Source organism: Stenella coeruleoalba, assembly GCF_951394435.1.
Source record: "Stenella coeruleoalba genome assembly, chromosome: 1".
Taxonomy (NCBI): domain Eukaryota; kingdom Metazoa; phylum Chordata; class Mammalia; order Artiodactyla; family Delphinidae; genus Stenella; species Stenella coeruleoalba.
In genome coordinates this window covers 68,577,280-68,596,087 of record NC_137169.1, presented here as the reverse complement: position 1 = coordinate 68,596,087, position 18,808 = coordinate 68,577,280, and the positions used below count along the sequence as shown (strand labels likewise).

At 34.5% G+C, this 18,808-nt stretch overlaps 1 protein-coding gene across 3 annotated transcripts in view; it reads left to right on the top strand.

The window, feature by feature from the left end:
* ADGRL4 (adhesion G protein-coupled receptor L4) overlaps positions 1 to 18,531 on the top strand; it is a 121,913-nt gene extending 103,382 nt beyond the window's left edge. For 2 of the 3 annotated variants that reach the window (XM_079940531.1, XM_079940529.1), the window contains 4 exons: positions 14,326 to 14,417; positions 15,983 to 16,151; positions 16,510 to 16,568; positions 17,288 to 18,531. In XM_079940531.1, coding sequence (XP_079796657.1) covers positions 14,326 to 14,417; positions 15,983 to 16,151; positions 16,510 to 16,568; positions 17,288 to 17,303 — 336 coding nt within the window. In that variant the 3' untranslated portion in view covers positions 17,304 to 18,531. Of the gene's footprint in view, positions 1 to 14,325; positions 14,418 to 15,982; positions 16,152 to 16,509 lie in introns of all 3 variants that reach the window. The other variant, XM_079940530.1, reaches the window with a different exon arrangement.
* Positions 18,532 to 18,808: the final 277 nt, after the last annotated feature.

Genomic DNA, 18,808 nt, shown 5'->3' with positions numbered 1-18,808 from the left:
GTAAATAAGTTCATCTGTATCTTTTATTTTTTTTAGATTCCACATATAATCGGTATTGTATATTTTTCTTTCTCTGTCTGGCTTACTTCGCTTAGTATGATAATCTCTAGGTCCATCCATGTTGCTGCAAATGGCATTATTTCATTCATTTTTTACTTTATTTCTTTTCACCTTAGGAATAATTGCTATATCTATCTATCTACCTAGATCTATCTTCATTGGCATTTTAGGTTTAACTGAATAAAATGAGGTCCTAGCCAAATAATGTCAGAGTTTTTAAAAAGTAGTATGATTAGTAAAAAGCACATATTATGGAGTCCTTTCTATGCCCTGGATTTCTAATATGTACATGAGGATAGCAATGCCAACTCTATATACAGAGTTACGGTTAAAAAAAAAAAAAAGAAACAAAATTAAAAAGATAAAAACATCCTTTAAAAGTTAAAAAAGGAAAACTTTTAATAATTTGGGGGACAGTCTTATGTCCCTCTTCTATTTTTATCTTTTATATTGGTGATAACTAGATACATCTTTGAATTTAATTGTTAAAGTTCTATCAGATGCTAAATAACAGCTTAATGATTTATATGTTTGTATAAACTTTTTAACTGTTACTAACCTCTATCCTCATTTTATACAGTAAGCATATACAAGGAACATTTTTCCTTGCTTATATCTTAAATTTCATTATTCAGTTTTCATTGTCACATTAAACCGAACAATTGTTGTAAATACTCTTCACATATAGTTTTTCTCCTTCACCTTTGTTTTCTAGTATCTTTCTATGGCTTATAACCATCTGCAGTTGAAACCAGCCATAAAAATAAGCTCATGAAATTCACTTACACCCACGGAGGCCACTTTACCCTTCGTGTTTATAAATTTCTAGTTCTCTCCACCTTTTAATTCTGTCTGGAGACTAGTAAATTATTCTTTCAAACATTGAAAATATCCAACTATTAAAATATTCCCAGTGGAAACATATTAAACATATGAAGTGTGAATATTTTTTTAATTCATAAGATGATTATATATTGCTATGGAATTTTAGCCATAATAAAATAGAGCAATTATTTAACTATTACCTCAGGGGGGATGTGGGCAGATATTTTCCTAATGAGGCAGTTTTCTGCCCACTTGTTGATTAAGACTTTTGTGTGCCCAAGTCTGATTAATGAATATACCTCATAAAGTCCATAGGTCTGTGGTTTCTGTTAGATGCAAAATGTTGCATATATCCCAAGGTATCCATTCATAAAATGAAGGAGATGTAACTTAATTCTTTCCCTTTTCTCAAAATTATTCCTAGAGGGTCATTATACTTTGATAACTATTTCTCTCAGTTTCCATTGGTATATCTATCTACAGATTATAGATTTCTAGTGAGATATTGTTTTGTCAAAATCTGCAAGATGTAACAAAATATAAATTTTTAAATGTTTAGTCAGATTAATGGTTGAATGTTCCTTTACATAAGCCATTAAGGATACCTGGGATGGGGGCATACCACTCTTCATCCTCTTATTCATTCAACAAATGTTTATTGAGCATCTTTTATATGTCAGACTTTGTGCTATACCTTGGGAATACATCAGTGAATAAAATATTAAAAAGTCCTTACCCTTATGGATCTTGGATTCTAGACCAGGAGTCTACAATAGCCATAGCCTGTTTTAATAAATAAAGTTTTTTTGGGATACAGTCACATTCATTTGTTTCAGTATTGTCTAAGGCTGTTATTTTTTTTTTAACATCTTTATTGGAGTATAATTGCCTTACAATGGTGTGTTAGTTTCTGCTTTATAACAAAGTGAATCAGTTATACATATACATATATCCCCATATCTCTTCCCTCTTGCATCTCCCTCCCTCCCACCCTCCCTATCCCACCCCTCTAGGTGGTCACAGAGCACCGAGCTGATCTCCCTGTGCTATGCGGCTGCTTCCCACTAGCTATCTATTTTACATTTGGTAGTGTATATATATCCATGGCACTCTCTCACTTTGTCCCAGCCTACCCTTCCCCCTCCCCGTATCCTCAAGTTCATTCTCTAGTAGGTCTGCGTCTTTATTCCCGTCTTGCCCCAACGTTCTTCATGACTGTTTTTTTTGTTTGTTTTTTAGATTCCATATATATGTGTTAGCATACGGTATTTGTTTTCCTCTTTCTGACTTACTTCACTCTGTATGACAGACTCTAGGTCCATCCACCTCACTACAAATAACTCAATTTCGTTTCTTTTTATGGCCGAGTAATATTCCATTGTATATATGTGCCATATCTTCTTTATCCATTCATCAGTCGATGGACACTTAGGTTGCTTCCATGTCCTGGCTATTGTAAATAGAGCTGTAATGAACATTGTGATACATGACTCTTTTTGAATTATGGTTTTCTCAGGGTATATGCCCAGTAGTGGGATTGCTGGGTCGTATGGTAGTTCTATTTTTAATTTTTGAAGAACTCTCCATACTGTTCTCCATAGTGGCTGTATCAATTTACATTCCCATCAACAGTGCAAGAGGGTTCCCTTTTCTCCACACCCTCTCCAGCATTTACTGTTTGTAGATTTTTTGATGATGGCCATTCTGACCGGTGTGAGATGATATCTCATTGTAGTTTTTTTGTGTTTATTTTGTTTATTTGTTTGTTTGGTTTTTTGCGGTACGTGGGCCTCTCACTGTTGTGGCCTCTCCCGTTGCGGAGCACAGGCTCCACACGCGCAGGCTCAGCGGCCATGGCTCAGGGGCCTAGCTGCTCCGCGGCATGTGGCATTTTCCCGGACCGGGGCACGAACCCGTGTCCCCTCCATCGGCAGGCAGACTCTCAACCACTGCACCACGAGGGAAGCCCTCATTGTAGTTTTGATTTGCATTTCTCTAATGATTAATGATGTTGAGCATTCTTTCATATGTTTGTTGGCAATCTGTATATCTTCTTTGGAGAAATGTCTGTTTAGGTCTTCTGCCCATTTTTGGATAGGGTTGTTTGTTTTTTTGATATTGAGCTGAATGAGCTGCTTGTAAATTTTGGAGGTTAATCCTTTGTCAGTTGCTTCATTTGCAAATATTTTCTCCCATTCTGAGGGTTGTCTTTTTGTCTTGTTTATGGTTTCCTTTGCTGTGCAAAAGCTTTTAAGTTTTATTAGGTCCCATTTGTTTATTTTTGTTTTTATTTCCGTTTCTCTAGGAGGTGGGTCAAAAAGGATCTTGCCGTGATTTATGTCATAGAGTGTTCTGCCTATGTTTTCCTCTAGGAGTTTGATAGTGTCTGGCCTTATATCTAGGTCTTTAATCCATTTTGAGTTTATTTTTGTGTATGGTGTTAGAGAGTGTTCTAATTTCATTCTTTTACACGTAGCTGTCCAGTTTTCCCAGCACCATTTATTGAAGAGGCTGTCTTTTCTTCACTGTATATTTTTGTAAGGCTGTTTTAATGGTAGGAAGAATTGAGTCGTTATGATAGAGACCATATGGCCCTCAAAATCTAAACTATTTACTATCTGGCCCTTTACAGAAAAAGTATGCTAATCCCTGTTCTACACTAGAGTGATGTAAGAAACGATAACTATCCTCTCCCATAAAATATCCTAGAATATCATATTGGATTTATTAAGAATATATTTCTTATATTAAGGTATCTGGTAATTTTATATATTGATTGTCCTTTAAAATACAGTTAGCTACTCCTTCCTTTTCTATAAAATTCTTAAAGATAGCTAGCTTTTTGACCCTGAAATTTCAATTCTACCCTAGAAGTGTTTTAACAAAAATGAGAAATTGTTTACATGAACAATAAAGAATTGACTTATTGTTGAATTATATCTAAGTATTTATTTTCCTGACATTATTTTAGAGGAAAATCCTGAAAGTGGAAAAAAAGATCTTAAATTTTCTGTTGAAGACATATTGCCTAAAATAAAGACTGACAGATAAAAGTTCTGTTTTTTTAAGGTGCTATTTATAGGTCCAGTGAGACTATGACACAAAATAATGCTTATCCAATTGTTAATAAATATTCACTATATTTATTGCTAGACATTTCAAATATTTGAGACAATTTGGAATAACATCTTTCCATATGAATTAATAACTATTAGTGATAATAATTGATGTTTGTTGGGAATGTATATATTGAACACTATTCTAAGTACTTTACATTAATTATGTAATTTAATACATGCAAAAACCCTGTGAAATAAGTACTAATATTATCCATATTTTACAGACAAGGAACATGCAATACAAGGAATTAAGTAAATAAATGTCAGAGCTGGAATTTGAATCCATTTGTGGATTTTAACTTGACTGACTTACATGGACTTGCAACTTTTCTGGCAAATAACTCAGTCTAGGAGTAGGAAAAAAGTCAGTTGTGTCATTTTCTCCTTCGTGTATACTTTAGCAGTATTCATTTTAATCCAGAGTTGCACTTGGAGACATTAGATCTTACTTTTTTCATTTTATTAGGGTTACTTTATTAAACCACATAATGTGATCTGGAAATCCACCTAGCAGGTACACATACCATACACTGCAGGAGGCTGAAAGGGCGCAGCAGGAGAGGGGGGACTCTGCTACCTTTGGTAACAAGCACTTATCCCTCCCAATGGCTTATATCTGATGTGTGACATGTGATGTAGAAAAAGTGAGGGCACCAGTGTCCTTTGTATTTTAAGTAGTAAACCTTAATTTTTCCTTGGAAAAATATCAATAGGAATTCCAATGTGTTTTTCCTGTGCAACAATAGATTATTTTGCATTCCACTTAGACCACTGACATGAACCCGATAACCATATTTGAACTCTAAAGGATATAAAGCTTTGTTATTGACCAGCACAGGAAAAACTATCACTTTCTTAGATCCTTGACCACAGAGAACAGAAGGCAGGTGTCTTCATTAAGGGATCATTGGCATAAAACACTACATCCTGTTCAGTGTTACTGGTTTCTTGACTAAGTTCAATGAACACTAACGCCTAATAGCTAACCAAGTCACTACTCAATAATGTTTTCCTCTTCTACTTTTAACCATTTCTAAAATAAAGTTACTATTAGTAGTCAAAATAAATAAATGTCTAAACAAATCCTTAAACTTTTAGATGTCAATTTAACTTCTCTTTACCTATCCTTCATCTGTAGTTTGGTAGTTTTGCAGAGTTCTTAGGAGCATAAACTGTAGAATCTGTCTACTAGGTATGAATCTTGGCTCTGCTACATCTTAACGGTTTCACTTTGGGCCAATTATTTAACTTCTCTATGCCTCTGTTGCCATAAATGTGAAATAAATGTAATGATGCAGATCTTACTCGACTTGCAATGGGGTTATGGCTCAGTAAACCCATCCTAAGTCGAAATGCATCTACTACAGCCAACCCATCAAACATCATAGCTTAGCCTAGCCTACCTTAAACATGCTTAGAACAATTACATTAGCCTACAATTGGGCAAATATTTTAACACAAAGCCTATTTTATAATAAAGTGTTGAATATCTCATGTAATTTATTGAATACTGTACTGAAAGTGAAAAGCAGAGTGGTTGTATGGGTACAGATATTTGTCAGTGTACTGGTTGTTTACCCTGGTGACAGCGGTGCTGACTGGGAGCTGAGGGTCGCTGCTGCTGCCCAGCATCAAGAGAATATCATACCATATATCACAAGACTGGGAAAAACCAAAATTCAAAATTTGAAGTACAGTTTCTACTGAAACTGTACTTCATTCATATCATTTTCACACCACCGTAAAGTCGAAAAATCCTAAATCAGGCCATCGTAAATCAGGGACCATCTGTAACGATAATACTAAGAAGACTAAGAAAACCTACCCCATAAAGTTCATGTGAGGGTTAAATAAACGAATAAATAAGGAAAACTTGGAATAGTGTCTGGCACATAGAAAACAATAAATATTAGTTATTATTATTTTTGTTATTGATCTGAGCCTCAATTTTATAGTAGTTATTGAGTACATGAAAAATGCTATTTTATACCAGAACAACTATTCATCCAGTTGTATATCCAAGCAGTCAAGGCCTGGTAGGAGAGTATTGCTGTGTTTTAAAGTGTAAACCTCAAGAGATTGATTAGTGAAGTATCAGGATTACTGTTAATACCCCAGAGTAATCTATGAGGGATACTCTCCTCTCATGATATTTAGAACCTACTTAAATATGTTGTTTTCAGATTTTTTCAGATGTTTCCATATGTTTCAGATTATTTTTTTTTTCATATAATTTGTAGACTACATTCCCATTTCTCTGTAGTCTATGCCCTCCTGAGCCAGGTGCTAATAATTTCAGGAGAGAAGCATCTCTTAGCTCTGTAGATATTCCCAAGCTGCTCAGTTCTGAGCCTCAGGAATGTTAAACAAGATGAGGCTCGTGATGTTAGGAGAGAGATGCTTCCTAGCAGTGTCATGGAGGTATATGGAGAGGAAAAGTTATTCCACTCCACAGTTCTGACAAAAGGTCAACAAACACGGTAGCGTCATAATTTCTGTGGGTTTTCCCTAAATTTATATTAAAGCAATTTCGCATCTAAACTTTGGAAATTTAGTTTCTAAATATTAATTTATTAGCAAAAAGCTTTTAACAGGTGCCAACCCAATCCATTGCTTCCTGGCACAGCTTCACCATGCAGATCTTGGGCTTTCCAGGGGGAGTTCTGCCGAGTCTGGGTATATTCTTTATCGGGCTCAAACCTTTTATATGTGCTTTCAGCCACTATATACCTTCAAGGTATTTTATCAGTCTTAGCACATACACACATGTTCAGGCTCCACAATGGTTGCAACTTCTGAAAATTGACCCCCTCTTCTTTTGAGATCTCTTTTCAAACAGTTATAGATCAGCCTTCATCGAGAGGATAATGTCCTTGGGGTTTTCTACTAAGAAGTCAGTGCCCTCAGAGTATGAAAAAGATCAGATGTGAAAATAACTTGAAAGCTAAGAAGTCAGAGTTGTCAAACAAACGTCCGAGTGCCCACATACTTTGACTTTCAGATAAACAAAAAATTATTTTTTAAGTATAAGCATGTCCCCAATATTGTATGGAACATACTTATACTAAAAAATTAATTTGTTGTTCATCTGAAACTCAACTTTCACTGGCATCCTATATTTTTATTTACTAATCTGGCAGCACTATGAGAAAGGCCTATAAGGGCAGGTATTATAATGAAGAAAATGTGACAGGTACCTGAAAGTACAAACTGCATTTGTGACTTGCTGGAAAGGAAGTCTTTTACGAGTTATAACTTGTCTTGATCTTTTTATTTTAGGAAACACAGAAGCAGAATCCACAAATAATAAATGCTTTCATATAATTGACTACCCATCAAATATCTGGAACATCAATAATATTTATGAGTTATTGATAAATTAATATTTATTTTAAGCTGGATTCAAAATTTTTATTTTAAAAATAAGAAACACTATAATTATAGGGTGTTTCATATCTATACCTCTATAATTAGCAATAGAAACACCCTGTATTAGTGTTCTAATGCTGTCATAACAAATTATTGCAAACTTAGTGGCTTAAAACACCCCAAATCTGTGAGTTCACAGTGCGGTAGGTCAGAGGTCTGGGCACAGTGCAGCTCAGATGATTCCTGTGCTCAGAGTCTCACTGGGCTAAAATCAAGGCGTCAGCTCTTCTGGAGGCTTTGGGGGAGAATTTGTTTCTGTGTTTATTCAGATTGTTGGCCAAATTCAGTTTCATGCGATTGATTTCTTTGCTGACTGTTAGACAGAGGTCAGTCTCACTCTGTAAAGCCTCCCACATTTCCTGACACATGGCCCGCTTTGGTCTTCCGTCTCTCAGACCTTCACTATGCCTCATCTCTCCTGCCTTCTGTGGCATCTCTGCTGAATCTTTTCTGCCTTCCTCTTTCATTTTTAAGGGCTCACATATTTACATTGAGCCGTTATTTTATCCAGGATAACTTTCTTATCCTAAAGTCTTTCTATCCTAAGGATAGAATTATGACCTTAATTCTATCTGTAAAATCCCTTTTGCTATATTCACAGGGTCCCAGACATTAGGGAGTAGACATTTTTTTTTGGAAGAGGCATATTATTCCACTTACCACATACCCCAATACTATATGAATATACTGTAACTAAGGCATGTAAAGAAGTGATTCCAGCTGGGAAATAATTTAAAAAAACAATCAGACAGAAGACAAAACTCTAACTACTTAATTCCAATCTAGCTAGTAGACAATTTTTTTATTTAATAGATTATATCTTTTCACTTTAAAGCTTAAATTAAAAGCTACTCAGCCATCTCTGCAGTGGCCTAGGGATTGAGAATGGGTCTTTTTTCATGGCCTCTTGGTAAGCCAGTAGAAACCCACCTTTTGTCCTTGGCAGAAGCAGTTTTGTTCTAGGCCAGTTAATTTAAAGGTAATAAAACTATTTGAAAGGATATAGCAGTTGTGATCATGACACATTCTTAAATGAACCAGATCCTGTTTGATATATATGAAAAATTAAAGCATGAGACTAAAAGTGCTGTAAGAGAAATTTTCTCATTCTTTCTGGTGAGATCTGACATCAGCATATAGATGGCTTCATCAATTATTGAGAAAAAGACTAAGAAAAAAAATGACTGATTGGGATGCTTTATTCTGAAGTCTGAATTTGAAGCCCTTGGGTTGAATGTACCTGTAGGTCTAAATCTTTCAGAATTAGCTCTCGCTCTTTCACCAGCCCATCTATTTAAATTTCTAGTTTAAAAAGCTAAGGTACTTAAAAATTTTTAATGCACTCTGTCAAACATGTGTGCCAAACTTTGAAGTAACTGCATGTATCAATGAAGTGAAGAAACAAATCTCTGTATAGATAAACATCCCTTAAGATGAAGCAAGAGAACTGATTTTAAGCTTCCAGGACTTTGAATGATTTTTTTTCCACAGCTATTTTCATTCTCTTCTGTAATCTAAAGTACAGCAATGAATTTCAGAGTTCTTATGTTTGCCATGTAATGTCCTTGTCCTGTTTATTCCTAGAAAAGTATTATGGGCTCCTGGTTGACAAACTACAACTGTATTTTAAAAATTGAGACAAAAGTCATAATGAGTGACTCTGTTGATTCATAAGTCATTAATTAGCCCCTGTACTTTTTTGTGACACTAATGTTAGAGATAAGTAATAAGGGAACCACAGCTTATAAAATCAGCACACATAGGTAAGCACTAATGAGCAAAAGTGTGAATCATTTTAAAGGCAACATTTTGCTAATTAAGGTTAATATTAATGATTTATATTATATTTTAAAGACTTACTGAAGTATTCAAGTATTTTATTGTTGCTGTAGCCATTGCTTGTAAACACAGTGTTAATAGTATCTTCCCAACTATTTAACCTAAAATACAGTTATTTCTGTATCAGTCCTCAAAGTCATTACTTCTGGAATAATTGCAAACTATTTCTTATTATTAGAAATACTTTTAAATTCTACATAATCTTGTTCTGAGCTTTTGTTTTTATCTCATCTCAGACTGTTCATGATTACTTCATAAAACATTTCCTCCCAAAAGATACTTTTCTGTACCATGTAAAATGCATAGAGTTTCAACTTAATTTCCACCTCTAAGTAAAGTCATGTGCTTTTAGGTGATGCTAATTCTTTGTTTAAGTTGTTTTTGTTTTTTTTACTCTATTAGAAAAAGAATTTTAAGTAGCTTATATATTTATGGATAAAGAGAGAATGCAGGCAGTGTAAAAAGAGTAAATTTAGGTTTTTCCAGTTATCCCAAATTTGCTTAATATTATAATATGACCTTGGATTTGACTCTGAGTTTGGTTAAGGAAAAAATTATTCTGACACTTGTTAAAATGGTAAGGAAGACTTTATTCCAGACTATTGTGAGACGTGTCAAAACTATCAAAATAGGGGAGATTGAGCTCAACTCTGAATACAATAAGGGCAACTGGGAATTTACAGCCAAGGAACAGGTTATGTGTGAGGGAGTAGGTGGGGATGGCAGATGAAAAACTAAGAGGAGACATCAAGTGTAGGGAGAATTCTTTTTTTTATTTTTGCGGTACGCGGACCCCTCACTGCTGCGGCCCCTCCCGCTGCAGAGCAACAGGCTCCGGACGCGCAGGCCCAGCAACCACGGCCCACAGGCGCAGCCGCTCCGCGGCACGCGGGATCCTCCCGGACCGGGGCACGAACCCGCATCCCCTGCACTGGCAGACGGACTCTCAACCACTGTGCCACCAAGGAAGCCCAAGTGTAGGGAGAATTCTTGCTAAACTTATTTTAAGAGCTTTCTTACTGAATGGCAGGCCAAGGTGATCAGATATCAAGGATGGGAGATGAGGAATTTGAAAGTGATCACATATCAAGAGTGGGAAAAATCCTCTCTAAGCTGATTCAGCAGGATTCTTGCTAAAACTGGGCACTGCAAGGATGTCACTGAAGCTCAGGGTTGAGGCCTAGATGAGAAGAGGGCTCAGAGGAACTTGACTGCGATTTAATTAAGGAAAGTCTTTGTCAGTTTCCTACTGACTAAGGCAAGGGAAGAACATGTTGACATACAGAATTTTCATTGTCCAAAACAGTAAAGAGTACGATCATGCTCTGCATTTCCGTAGAATTGAATTCGGGTCTGATTTTATCATTTGGGTTTCAGTTTTTCACAAAGGTACACTGGGAGGCAGTAGGTAGATAAAGAGCATTTAAACAGAGGTGGTGAGAGAATGAGCTAAGGGGATATCTAAAGGTCCAGCAAGGACAATGGCCTGAAGTCATGCTTTGTGTGCTGGAGGAAGAACAGAGAATCCAATGTGAGTGGAGTGAGGTGATCAAAGCACAGAGAAGTAGGACTTGAGGGAAGAAGTATGTCATTTCAGTCCTTAGAATTTATTGTGAGATCCTCAGGTTTAACTCTGAGATGGGAAGCCATTAGAGGGTTCCGACTAGAGAAGTGGTCTGCCTTACATTTTAAAAGGCTCAATCTTACTGCTGTAATGAGAAAGGATTGTAGGAAGGCAAGGATGCAAGCAGAGAGACCAATTAGGAGGCTTTTGCAATAACCCAGAAGAGGCATGATGGTGGCCTCTTCCAGGATAAGAGCTGTGAAGACGGTACATGGTGGTCATATTCCGAATATGTTTTGAAGGTAGAGATGAAAGGTTTGCTGATGAATAAACTTGATCTGCTAGAAAATGAGATAACTTTTTTTTCGTGAGGTGGGATATGTTACAACAAAACTAGGTTCTTTAGGAGAAGAATAGCAGTTTAACTTTTGACATTTTAACTCATGATGCCCATTAGATTTCCAAGCAGAAAAGTTAGATGGGGCCTAAGGATATTATTTGGAGCCACTGAGTCTGAGGCAGTGAGTATATATAGACAGGTCCAGCAACTGAGATCCAGACAAATCACTTATTTTCTTTGTGTTTCACTCCTTTGGCTCTACTGGTCACTCAAGACTGGCTTAGAAATCATACATTAGGGTATTATCACCTGTGTCCTTCTACTCTACTCTGCAAACAACTGCATGGCCCTTCCTAAGTAATGTTGTACTTGCCTGTGGACTGGCCATCTCCTCCACTGTACTGTAAGTTCCTTGAGGAAAAGGACTATAGTGCGTAAGTGATTCTTGAGTGAAAGAATAAATTTAAAAACCTTTGCATTTAAGATAAAATCTAAGAACTCTTCATCTTTTGTCTACCTTGTCTCCAGCTACCCTTCCCTATGTTTACTACACTTCAGCCACCACTGCTGGTAATTCCTTAAAGGCATACCATATTCTTAAGCCTCATGGCTTTTTTCTGTGCCATTTTGCTTCATAGAATGCTTTTCTCCCTCATTTTTGATCTGCTAATGCATTATCAGTCGTCACGTCTGGTTTAAAATGCTAAATCTTAAGAGACATACTTCCCAAACCTTCATTCTAGTCCACCTTCATTTTGTGTCTCCTAACAGTCTAAATTTATGACTTAGTAGCATTTTTCACAGTTTGTAGAATTGTATTTGTATGATTTTTTTTTACTATCTATTTTCTTAATAAGTTTATGAGAACAAAGGGCAGTGTCTGTTTTGTTCATTAATATGTACCCAGACCTCACCAATATACCAGACACTTAGTTGACCCTTTATAAAATGTTTTGAATATATGTAAATAAAAAGATCCATATATTTTTATTATTGTCATTGATAATACAATCAATGTATTTGTGATTGTTTTCATTGCATAAAGCCATAATACCTTTTGATTAAAATGCTTTAATCTGTTTTATCTTACAATTGCAAAAATATAAGTTTATGGACTAAGAATTGTCTCGTTTGTCTAGCAGCACCTGGTTTTTATAAGTATGCAAACATTTTCCCTTCTATGTAGAAAACATGTACTTTCCACAGCTAGATCACCCATAAAGAATGTTTCATTTTTACTCTTCACTATTTTAGCATATGACGTAAAAGCATATCCAAAATGTATATGCATTTCTGAGAAACCATAACAATATAAGCAACTATTTTTCAAATTTGTTTTATCAATAACAGAAGTTTAAGAAACTTTATTTAATAAATATTATAAATTTAAATCACTAACTTAGGAAATTTATGCATTAGTGAACAATTATTTTAACACTTAAAGTTATTTTATCTTATAACTCTTCTGTTGAGTTAACAAGTTCAATATAAACACCTCATAAAACTTCTTTGAAAATTTTCAAACCAATAATATTTTGGGTATATTGTTTATACTAACCAAATTTTAATACTTTTTATTATTTTAAAAAACATATATATGTTTATAAAATTAAATACAAGTGTTGTTCCCAAATTTATTTAAAGAAGTTATAGCTATAGAAGCCTAGAAAATGCTATGCATCTCTCTTTCATAAGTAGCAGAGACTATTTATAAAATTAAATATTATTAAATTGTCATTTCAGTTAGTTATTTGAGCATACAATAGGGCGAAACTTGTCAACTAAATCAATTTAAATATATTTTATCTCCCCTCTGCAATTGCTGAAGTGTTTCTTTGTATGGAAACCTTACTGTAATTAGAATTAATTAATCGTATAATTGAAGTAATAAACATTTGGAAGCAGGAAGAAGGGACTAGATCCATATTCCTCTAAGAGTTTCTCTCAAGGACCTCTCCATGGAGATATGACAACATGAAATTATCTGATCCATTATTTTATATTGCTTTTTATAATAGTAACTAGTAAATTTCATTTTTAGAAGCTATATAAAGTCCTTAGAATATGGAAGAAAAAACAGAATTTTTCTATTAATTTCTGAAATCCTAGTATAAGAATTAGCTGAAAATTAAAATATTGCACTTTGCTACTGTTGTTACAAAATGGCTTTTGAAAAATTTGTTTGGATTAATAAAATATATTCAATAAAGGATTAACCTACAAATTATTTCTATAATTTTAATATTTTTAATTATTAGTATGCTTATGTTAAAATAGATATACATTTAAAATATACCCCTCAATTAATCCTCTGACACTGCACATATGACTTACAAGTCTCCAAAAGTACAAGAAAAGGAAAGAAAAGAAGAGTAAGTTTTTCATAATGCAGTCATTTTAGAAGGGGTAAAAATTCTGTGCATTCTATATAACCGATATTGTGGAATATATATAATAGAATATAAATGTTTATCAAAATGCATATGCCTTTAAACATATATTTCACTGATTAATGTTTTGAAAGTTTATGAGATTAAATTTAGGGAAAGGAAATCTCAACATAATATTAGGAGAGATAGCTAGATGAACCATACAAAAGAAAGTGCATTCAAACATTTTCTAACAGTAGAAATTAAGGGTGTTTTGTTGTTTTCAAATTTCCTTTCAATTTCTCTTTTCCAGTTTAAATTTTCAAAGGATTGACAGAAGTATCACTAAAACTTCTTTTCAAAGAAGCAGCACACAATTTCATGAACAAAAATTTGATTTCTCAAGTGTTCATAAAGTTTTTTAAACCAAAATTTATCTTAATATGTATATTAACCATATTGTTGGCAGAAGATGATAATTCATCAATCTGTAGAAGTGACTATAACATCTGAAGAAGTTCTTGAACAGGTGCTTAATACAATCTGGCAAATTGTACTAACTGTGATTTGTACTGACAATTTTCAGTGATATTATAAAGATCAACCACATATTTGTTTGCATATGTCTACTGGAGGGTTTGTACTTCTTAATATACATAAAAGTGCCATGATTTACTGGTTTCTATTTATTTGATATCTTTGCTATTTGTTTATTTCCTTTATATGTATCTAGTTTACTACGAAAATTATCTCTTTGTTGAAATTAATTTATATTCTCAGGTTAATCTCTTGGCATTTGGAGTTATCATATACAAAGTTTTTCGTCACACTGCGGGGTTGAAACCAGAAGTTAGTTGCTGTGAGAACATAAGGTAAGTATTTCTTCAACTGTATTTTCTTTAGTGATTAAAAGCTTTAGTAACTTAAAGTAGAAATAATTTTTGGAAGGACAATTTTTAAATGATTTTTCACACTTTCCCCCATCATATTTAAAATACTAAATAGTATTGCTAAATAGTATTTAATATGTTTAATAAGCCTATAATCACCACAGATTAAATGGTAAGTAAAGCAATCTTTTTGAACATATTCCCCTTTGAAAGAAAAGATGATGACTGCATTTTAAGACAAAAGTTGGCCTTAGTGATCTGCTTTTGCAAAGCACTTCTCAGCGCTTAGTAACTGTGTTTCTTCCTTGTGATTTCTAGTTTGCATTCCGCCATGATTTTTCCTCAGCTCCCTCCCTTTAAAACTGATTTATTGAGACCTTGAAAATGGTTTATTCAGGAAAAACTGAAGTGTACTGTAGGGAACATTAGAAACAACTGATGTTTGGGTCTCTTGGGAACACTCCTGTAGTTTCAATATCTTGCACAAGATTTATAGTTAGGATTTAGCAAATGTTTGATTGATTACTTTCTTTTACTCCTCACCATTCATAGTTACATGTAGTTTGCTGGCTTTAATAAAGTTGAGAATGACTCATTTTCTGTGGTACACTGCAAAAACATCTTCTGCAGTAAAGAATGATTGCACTAAGAATGAATGAGAAAATAAGTATTTGCCTCATTTTCAAGGCAGGTCCTCAGTGAGCAGGATTGAATATTATTTTACCAAAACGCACAGGCAATAAGTTGAAAATGTGTAAAAGTGAGTATGTGCCTGTATTTTTTAAGAAATAAGCATTCTAACATGAATTTACTTTGAGGTAACTGTATTGCAAAAGCAAAAAAAAAAAAAAAACTTGTTTTATATTTTACATGTTCTCTACTAAGCCTGAAAGGAAAGCAGAAGTATCCTTTGATGTCCTGCCCATGTGCTGACCTAAATCCACATGGTATACTCTTCAAGGTTTCTTAGGGAGAATACTTCCTAACAGCTATCTGTCTTACCTTTGGGAGTTCCTGCAACATTAGATTTGAGATCAAAACATACACACAGGGCTTCCCTGGTGGTGCAGTGGTTCAGAGTCCGCCTGCCAATGCAGGGGACACGGGTTCGTGCCCCGGTCTGGGAATATCCCACATGCCGCGGAGCGGCTGGGCCCGTGAGCCATGGCCGCTGAACCTGCGCGTCCGGAGCCTGTGCTCCGCAACGGAAGAGGCCACAACAGTGAGAGGCCCGCGTACTGCAAAAAAAAAAAAAAAAAAAAGCATACACACAGATGAAAATATTTTAGGATTAAGGAAATTCCTTGAAAAATACCAGATTTTAAAAATGCTGCCTTGAATTTGGAAGCACATCCCAGCCACAGTACGCTAGTATACCCTAGCCTGTCCCATGCAGCTATAGCATAATTTGTCAGTTTCAAAATTATTGGTCTTTACCGAAGATTTCTTGGTTATTCAAAAACTGACTTCCCACATAATTTGAGGAATTTGAGGATACGTTAAGTATGCATAGCTTTCTTAGCTGGAACATTGCAAATTTGTTCTAGGTCTTGTGCCAGAGGAGCCCTTGCTCTCCTGTTCCTCCTTGGCACCACCTGGATCTTTGGAGTGCTCCATGTTGTACATGCATCGGTGGTGACGGCTTACCTCTTCACCGTCAGCAATGCCTTCCAGGGGATGTTCATCTTCTTATTCCTGTGTGTTTTATCTAGAAAGGTAAGCAATTTGTTATTTTTGTCAACCTTATAGCATATTTATGTAGCATCAGTTACCAAATTGATAAAAATTCTCATTCTCATAGATTTATGACTTGTGCCTTTATTGCCTAAGTGCAGTACATTTTAGTGTCAAAATAATCAGAATGCTTAGCTGTTCATAGGGAAATGTGCTTTTAAAAAACTTGCTAGTAAGAGTATAAATACAGCTTACATTCACTTGAGCGTATTCTGACAGATAATCAGAAAGCAACAATAATTTAGAAAACTAAATATAACAATTTGTTGTGATTTGAAAATAATTTGATGTGATTGTTACAGTTACGTTTCACGTTTCTTACTTTCTTCTTTTTTTTTAGATCCAAGAAGAATATTATAGATTGTTCAAAAATGTCCCTTGTTGTTTCGGATGTTTGAGGTAAACAGAGAGAACTCTGGATCATTATTGCTACACAGAAATAAAGAAGCCAAGCTGTGGATGGCCAGTGTATAAAAATGACTCAAACAAATTGTCCAATTGTTAATACTAATCAAATATTTTAAGTCCATTTTTCTGTTTACTGTGTAAGAAATGTAGATAATACGAGATAAAATTATGTACCATATAGCTATAGTAAGCTTTCCTACATGACTTAGTTAGCTATGTCAAAAATAGTATTGCAGATATTTGGAAAGTAATTGGTTTCTCAGAGTGATATCACTGCACCCAAGGAAAGATTTTCTTTCTAACACAAAAAATATATGAATGTCCTGAAGGAAACCACTGGCTTGATATTTTCTTGATTCATGTTGCCTTTGAAACTAGTCCCCTATCACCTTGGTAATGAGCTCCGTTACAGAAAGTGGAACATAAGAGAATGAAGAGGTAGAATATAAAACAGTAAAAAGGGAATGATGGTTGTAACAATGAGACATATTTTGAACAAGCTCGTTGTTTTGTAAACTAGATGGGAAATTAGAGATAAAACAAACAATTGAATAAACACATCTTACCATTCTGTGAATTGTTCTGAACTTAAATTTCTACCTAAACAACTTAGACCTGTATTTGTTATATCCATTTTCTATTCTAATAGTCTATAAAAACACAAAACTTCACAAAAAAAAAAAAACTAAACATTTCTGTTCTGTTTTTAGGTTAACATCAGAATGAGGTATATGCTCTTTCTATACTTATTTCACAGATTGTGATTTCAAATGCTTATTCAGTAGTACATAAATGTGTCAAAATATCATATTGTTCATGCCTGTAAATGTAAAAATTGTGTATATAAACCTGAAGTACTCTGTTCCATAACCTTTCAGTGTAGTGAAAAATATTGTATCTCATTAGACTAGCATATTTGAGTTCTTTATTTCTTTTTAATTTTAGAAATATTGTAGTTCACATCACAATATTCTCTTTCAATTTACTATTTTTAAAAGGGCATTGTAAATATGAAAGTATTCATAAAGTTAATTGCTATTTTTTTCTGTTCAGAAAAGTACACATTTAAAAATGTTATTTATAACAAAGAAATCACTGGGAACTGTATAAACTTTCACACTGGATCTATTTTCTGACAGTTTTCCTCTATTAAGGCATATCTGCTAAAATGTAAGGCTTCTATCTATCTTCAAGTTTTCTCATTAAAATGTAGAAACAGTGATTTTACTTCAAAAAATATGTAATTGTTCTACACCTACCTGTAAAAGTGTGCCAATACACTAAATGTTGTGATTTGAACTTAATTTCTCCAGCTGTTCAAGTGAAGTCTGTCACATCTTACACTAACAAATAAAATGATATCTGAATGAATCTTTCTACTGCTTGACTGAGGCATTTCTCTAGAAAGATGAGCTGCCTGCCAATGTCTTAAACATTTTTAGAGTATTTGTGATAACTTTTTATTTGATCTTTTGATCTCTTATATGACCTATTATTATAATTATCATTATAGGACAGTGCTATTGGAATAAGATACTAAAAAAGTAATCTGTTCAATCAATGTATACAAATTATGTGTGGTGGGCAGAATAATGGTCTTCCCAAAATGCCCACACCCTAATCTTCAGAACACATGAATATGTTAGGTTCCGTGGAGAGGAGAATTAACCAGCTAACAGCTAGTCCTCTAACTTTAACGTGAGGAAATTATCCTGGATTTTTCAAGTTGGTCCCATGTAATCACAAGTTTCCTTATAAACAAAAGATGGAGGCAGAAGAGGGAGCCTGTTAAAGCAGTGCCGTACGAGGCATACTCAACCACACATTGCTGGCTTTGAAGATGGAAACAGTCCACAAGCCAAAGAACATGGGCAGCTCCTGTAATCTGAGAAAGGCAAGGAAATGGATTCTCCCCCAGAGCTCCTAGAAGGAAGTCAGCCCTGCTGTACTTTTGTTTTAGCCCAGGGAGACCCAGTTTGGACTTCTAACATCTAAAACTGTAAAACAATAAATGTATATTGCTTTAACCACCAAGTTTGTTGATAATTTGTCACAAGATTATTGATTTTTTTTTGATAATTTGTTACAGCAACTATAGGAACTAGTACTATGGAAATATATACATAATAACATCTTTAGATATAAGCAAGTATTCATATCAGTAGGGAAAACCTTAAAATCCTGAATCTTGTTTTCACTAACCCTCCCATAGACATCATTGGGTGAAACTT